The 7,500-nt window shown below is 32.8% G+C and overlaps 1 protein-coding gene across 2 annotated transcripts in view; it reads left to right on the top strand.

Moving 5' to 3' along the window:
• Nucleotides 1-7,500, top strand: part of LOC145248350 (uncharacterized) — an 85,425-nt gene that overhangs the window by 140 nt on the left and 77,785 nt on the right. For both annotated transcript variants that reach the window (XM_080110266.1, XM_080110265.1), the window contains exon 1: nt 1-742. This exon is cut by the window's left edge and continues 140 nt beyond it. In XM_080110266.1, the coding sequence (XP_079966392.1) occupies nt 683-742 (60 nt within the window). In that variant the 5' untranslated portion in view covers nt 1-682. The remainder of the gene's footprint in view (nt 743-7,500) is intronic.

Raw genomic sequence — 7,500 nt, 5'->3', positions numbered from 1 at the left:
CCGACCAGGTAACGAGGTGAATGCCAATTATTATTATTGGCGGATCTTCTCGTCGACCGGCTGTCTTGCCTGTACATGTGATGAGTGATGGCGAGAGGGGAAGATTTGAAAAGACTCAAAAGTGCACATGTGGAGGACTTAACAAGAGCATCACACAAAGCAGCTGGTTGGTCAGAAAAAGAAAAGGAAAAGCTAACCGGATCCTTCAAGCATTCTTTTTCTAATATTCTTCACCGCAGGCATCGACGCTATAAAGTTATGGATTGACAACAAGTTGAACAACAACAACAAAAAGGTTTAATTTGCTGATGGATGTTAACATCCACATCTGTTGACATAAATCGTTGTGGCACGTACAATATGGATGCAACTATCAAAATGATGGATAGATGATATATTATTTTTTTAATATGAGAAACTAAAAAAAAAAAAAAAAAAAAAAAAGAATTGCGACAAAAATTTAGAAAAAGTTTTTCGTAAGCAATAAGACTATATATATATATATATTTTTTTTTAAATTAAAAATTCATTAAAAAAAACAAAAAACAAAAAAAAAACGCCAATTATCATCCAACCAAAATACGGAGTGTGAAAAACAAAATTGTCTTTATTTTTTTATCATTCGCCATTAAAATATTTCAGAATAAATGCAGTCGCTTTCACAGAAATTCTGATTTACGGGATGGATTTAAACAATATGAAAACGATCCGGGTGGTCGAGGCGAGAGTTCCGCCCGAAGAAGTAAGTACTCTTTCTTTGATTTATTCTGTTCTTACATGTACATCCATTAAGCAGCGAGTATAAATACCATGGTAAATAGGTTTGCCTTATCATGTGTCACGTTACCGTTTGGTTAACATTCATATTTGTGTAAGTAAGACCGTTAAATAAACGAGTAATTTAATCCACGGGGCTGGGAATAAACAAAAGAAAATTGCAAAGTGAAAAATTAAAATCGCACAATGCTCCCAAAAGAGGGACGTCCTAACAGGACTGTGATATTTGGGGATTTGATTAACGAGCCACAAAGTTAGAAATTGAACTAAACTTACATGAATCAATACGGCGCTTGCCCAGAATCCACCACTCCATGAAAAAGAAGAAAAAAAAGAAAAAATCTATATGATGTATGTATGCGTGACGGAAATAAAAGATCGTACACCATAAATCACGTAAATTGATCAAGTAATTTTAATTCTAAATAAGAAAACCAAATTTTGAGGCTAAACGAAAAGCGACGATATTGCAACGGCATCTTGAAAACAAAGGAAATAACTCCAAATAATACAAACTTGTGAGATTTTAAAAGCTCATTCTTAACATTGAGACATTAGAAACATTAAAATTCGCTTAAAATGATTTTCTTTATAAAAATAAAACGACTTAATCAATTTACGTGAATTTTGGAATACGATAATTTATTTCCGTCAGGGGTATATCATACAGTTTTCTTTCTTTCTTTTTTATTGAGGGAATTCAGAACAGGGGCCATAAATTCTCTCTCTCTCTCTCTCTCTCTCTCTCTATATATATATATATATATATATATATATATATATATATATATATATATATATATATATATATACTAGTTTAAACCCTCCGTCAAAATTTACGCAAAATATTATACTTCACCAGTGTTTGCATTGGCTATTTATCTAGATATCTTTCTAAAATATTTCCCTAAACGAGAGGGACATGTGGAAATTCCACAGCGACATCTTTTATATGTAATATACTGCTGTTGGGTATTCTATAGACGTTCAACATGAATGGAGACCTCGTGATATTATTGTAGCCCTTTTGATAAAGTTGTGAAAGTATTTACCTAAGTAATCCGGTTAATGTAGTGCCAGAATATATCTAGTTATTACGGATTATCTCCAATGTCATCATAGGAGTCTGTGACACATTTCCATTGTATGGACGCCCAGCATGAACGGAAAACTTACAATATCATTATACCATCTTTAGATAGAACAGATACTACCCTTGGATCCTAGCTAGAAGATCAAGAAGGTCTATTTTAGTTTCACGTACGTCTCAAAAGCGATATCATTTTTTTAATTATTTAATTTGTTTTTATATTGCGTCTTCGGTGATCGGGAGATCCTATTTGTTAAAAAAGAGGATAGAAGACGATAAAATGCTACCAACATTAAATTAGCGTATCTATATACTAATTGAATGTTCATAATGTGTTATCATTAGGACTATGACAACAGCATATTCTTTTCGTTGTTTTGACTCTCGAGTATATATCAGACACGATTAGACACAGTTAATCAACCGAGAACCACATCACTCTATATAAAAGCATATGATATCAACGGATACACGCTCGAGAGTCAAAACAATAGAAAGAATATGCTGTTGTCCTAGCCCTTGTTATTAGCTTCTATCCTCTTTTTTAAATAAGATTTCGCGATCGAATAATTCATAATCTGAAAACCGTAACATACGTACTTACGTTAACGACACAGCGGTATGAATAATAATAAAAAAAAATGATAGAATTACGTCAGTAATTTAATTTTTCATAAATATGTTATTGTCATTTCTAATGACACAAACAAACAAAAAATACCCACTGTTGACTTTTTTTTATTGGAGAGTGAAGTTTTCCGAATTTATTTTAAGCGACGGAGTAAATTTGAGGTGGTTGTCTGACTTGCTATTTGTTCTATCGGTTTCCCTCACCGTTTAAAATGGTTTCGTTCGGAGGAGAGAAAAGTACGTGTTCAACTCGCTAAATATTGCATGACGGGATAGAAGTACATACATTTATTTAAAGACCTAAAAAAAAAAAGAAAAGATCTTTCTGAATTCACTTCATGCGGCGGCGTAAATCTGGAGAAATTGTTCCATTTGCAATTCATTTTCTCGCTTCCAATTGGCTAGAAAAAAAGCACTTGTTTTAATCGCTAACTTTTGCGTGACGAGATGGAAGTGTATATATTTATTCATCTCTTTCTCTACTATTATATAAAGGTCACTTTCTGTGTGTGTGTGTGTGTGAGAGAGAGAGAGAGAGTGAGTGTGTGTGTGAGAGAGAGAGAGAGAGAGAGAGTGAGAGTGAGTGAGTGAGAGTGAGTGAGTGAGTGAGAGTGAGTGAGTGTGTGTGTGTGTGTGTGTGAGAGAGAGAGAGAGTGAGTGTGTGTGTGAGAGAGAGAGTGAGTGTGTGTGTGAGAGAGAGAGAGAGAGACTGAGAGAGAGAGTGAGAGTGAGTGAGTGAGTGAGTGAGTAAGAGTGAGTGAGTGTGTGTGTGTGTGTGAGAGAGAGTGAGTGTGTGTGTGAGAGAGAGAGTGAGTGTGTGTGTGTGAGAGAGAGAGAGACTGAGAGAGAGAGTGAGAGTGAGTGAGTGAGTGAGTGAGTGAGAGTGAGTGAGTGTGTGTATGTGTGTGTGTGTGTGTGTGTGTGTGTGTGAGAGAGTTTTTTCCTCATCGGTTCCGAGACGACTGAACCTATAAATTTCACACAAAGGTAATTTATATGTCTGGCAGTGTTCTTGGATATGTTTTGTACAGAAATCCATTCGATAAGTATCGAAAATCGAAAAAAAAAAATCCGCTCTTAATAATAGTCTTTCTTCTCTTATAAATCTCTTATAAATAAAAAATTATTTTTTACGGGAGGATATTTTACGTTACAACGGTGTAACATTGGCCGGTGTAATGTAAAATATTCCTCTATAAAATTTCTTCTTTTTTTATCTATAAGAGAAGAAAGACTATTTTAAAGATCATCAAGCTCAAAAATCAGCTGACGTGATATTGTAAACAAACACAGACGGAATTTGAGTAACGACATTATCATCATTATTTAAAACAAATTTTTTATTTATTTATTTATTTTTTTTATTTTTTTTTTTTTGCGAATTAGTCCACTGAGCAAATTATTCCTCGTAATATATAATATTGAATAAAGGATTGATTCTATAATAATACATATGCAATCTGCATAGATTAAAATATCATATTTAAGCGTATTGTATGACCGGGTAACGCCGGGACTTCAGCTAGTATACAAATATACATATTAGTCATCGTCATATAGCATTTTTTGTTTATTTGACTGTTGTTTAGCATTAAAAAAAATCAAATGACTTTCAATATTAATTCATTTTATACGAGGAATTTTATTAAGAAAATTAACATTTTTTTCCGAATCCATCCGTTATCGATTGGGGCCTAATTACCGATTCCATTTATCATTTACCGAGTTTACAACAGCGAACAAAGCTCTATACCAAGATTGAACACAACATTTTTAAGAAGAATTTTACGGCAAATCCAATGATTATTAATTTTGTATCAGAGTTTTTTTCCCGTTTTTTTTTTAGAACAATACCATGAGGTCCGCATGCACGCCAGAGATTGATAAACATTAAAGACGACTGAGATTGTCGGACTGACTTCCTCATCTTGGTTGTTATTATCACAACGTTTCGGCCGTTTTGCCTTCCGGCCTTCATCAGGTGTTTTGTATCGAATTGTGGAGTCTCGAACCCAACCCTTTATTATTATTACGGGGGTACCGTGTTCGGACTCCAGCTAGGCTCTAGTGACATATGGCCGAGTGGTCCTAGACGTTGTATCAAAGTTTACATTTACCCAAACGTGCTGAGTTCAATCCTGAACGAAGGCAGTAAAAAGTAACATTCAAAACAGAGAATCAGCAACTATGTCCCAGAGCCTAGCTGGAGTCCGAACACGGTACCCCCGTAATAATAAAGGGTTGGGTTCGAGACTCCTAACAAACGGTTCCCCAGTTCGATACAAAACACCTGATGAAGGCCGGAGGGCAAAACGGCCGAAACGTTGTGACGATAACAACCAAGATGAGGAAGTCAGTCCGACAATCTCAATCAATGAAAACACCTCATCTCAAAAATACAGACACTTATTAAAGACGACGTCTGACTTTATTTAAGAAATTCAAACGCAAGATAAAAATGGTAATATGCGGTTAAAAATAGCAAGTACGGGTCTACATGGTTCTTCTTAGTTTACAGAAAACGTGTCATTAATATAGACATAAGCAAAAATGAAATTTTACTTTTTGGGGCGATTACGTGTGAACACCCTAAAAAAACTAAAAAAAAAAAAACAACATTTATATATGAATTTAGAGTAGCGGGCCTGTTTTACATATAAAAGTAATATCAAATGAGCTCTTATTTTCGAGAAAACCTAGCGTTTTAGAGCAGTTAACCAAAAATTGTTATTTTACCCTGAGATAAATTATGCGCGTTTTTGTTGGAGGGAAGGGCTACGTTTTTCAAGTGATTACGCGTAATATTACGACTTTGCCAGTCTGACTTAGGGTTAGTGAGAAAAAAATTAGTGAAATTTTTTTGTGTGTCTTGATATTCATATTTAAAAAAAACTTTTCTGTTTATTTAAAAAGAAAATACTAGTTTGTTATATATGGGTCGTGGAATTGAATTCATCCACAAAAGATGTAACTAATTTGCATATCCTTTAAACATTCATTTTAATTAATTCTCTATTAGTTTTTCCCGTTTTCTCATGGGATGATCATCTTTAGTTAACTATTACATGTAATTATATTCATGCTGATATTCTACATGATTTATACTTTCGTAACATTATCGTCAAAACACAAACCTCTTTATATATATAAATATATACATATATATGTGTGTGTGTGTGTGTGTGTGTGTGTGTGTGTGTGTGTGTGTGTGGGTGTGCGTGTGTGTGTGTCTAAAAATGTTGCCTACCAAACTCTTCTGTCAGTTTTTGATCTACAGACATGAAACTTAATATATAGGGTATTGGAACCCATGCGAAACTTTATATTAGAGTTTTAGCCGGGGAAAATCGATGCAAAAATGTAAAAATTAAAAAACTAAAATTTGCCAGGTGAAGGTCGAACGACAGCATTACGAATATGCATGCGTAACGTAATAGCTATTGGTTTATGTTTTAATTTTTAGCCCTGCATCAAACATGTCTTCACAGCTCTATAATATATATATATATATATATATATATATATATATATATATATATATATATATATATATATATATATATGCAAACTGAAATATGATGTGCGGTTTGTTTTTAATTTTTTTTTTTTTTACATATCCAACATTTTTCCACGTCTTTTTTTCCTAGCAATTTATAACTACAATAAATTGTGGTTTCACTTAATGCCTGAACTAGCAAATTCAAGCATTGCTATAAATATAACTTGCTGATTTCTTTATATCTTCTGATGAGATGAATAACAGAAATAGCATTCTATGAAACTGCTCGGAATAAGGATTTTGTAAATTGGTTTTTGGAGTATTCAGTCGAACAATAAATTTTTTATTGTAAAGTTCAACTTACAGTTTTAATGTTCTTTTTCTTATATATATATATATATATATATATATATATATATATATATATATATATATATATATATATATATATATATATGCGGACATTCACCGGTAGTCGAATGGAAAATAATGAGACAAGCTACCACAAGCAGACATTTAGACGACCCATGTAAATTATGCCTCCATGAAAAATTTTCTATCCTGTACTTTAAAGAGCCTCAAAATCTATTAAACTGTAGGTGGGAAATAGCAAACAACTGCGTTCACAAAATAAAACTTACTCTAGGATAGCGATACAAAATAGCTTTAAAACTAACAATAAAAATAGAAAAAAACAAATAAATAAATTAAATAAACATTAATATACATAAACGATCACATACATATATGTATGTGCATTGTTGTGTGCACATAGGTATATTTATATGTATAAAAAAAAAGGAGAACGACCACCTAAAACCACTAACCTAGTTCTAAAACAGATCCTTTGTTTGATAAAATGCATGCCCATTGGCTGGTAGGAAGGGGCGCGGTGGATACTAGAAAGCTGATTGGCCGACTAGAAATCCTCAACATATATAAAAACAACAAGCAACGACAGAATTCGCGCATAAGCCTGACGAACCCTATAGTTGGATGAAACGCAGAATATTCAGTGTAGCTTAATCGCCATATATATTTTATAAATTACTATATATATATATATATATATATATATATATATATATATATATATATATATATATATATATATGGCATCTTTTTCACTGCACTGAGGAAGAAGATAGAAGGATCAGTCGAATTAATGTTTTTGTAAAAAAATTTTTATTTTTTTCATAATAATATTTTGTATTCCTGCACGTAATCAATAAAAAACCAATAAATAAATGTTATAAACTTTTATACTTTTGTATTCATTTATACATTTTAGCACGTACGTACGCACGCACACGCACGCGCACACACGCGCGCGCACACACACACACACACACACACACACACACACACACACACACATATATATATATATATATATATATATATATTAGTCCTCGCGCGAAAGAGCAGGAAACAAAATGTTTTAAATAATAATAATAATAATAATAGAATAACAATAACAAAGACTTTCGCTGGTGAGGACTAC

The sequence above is a fragment of the Euprymna scolopes genome, chromosome 26 (genome assembly GCF_053919585.1).
Source record: "Euprymna scolopes isolate OS-2025 chromosome 26, ASM5391958v1, whole genome shotgun sequence".
Taxonomy (NCBI): domain Eukaryota; kingdom Metazoa; phylum Mollusca; class Cephalopoda; order Sepiida; family Sepiolidae; genus Euprymna; species Euprymna scolopes.
Note: the sequence above shows the minus strand (reverse complement) of the source record. Positions and strands in the feature narration are given on the sequence as shown.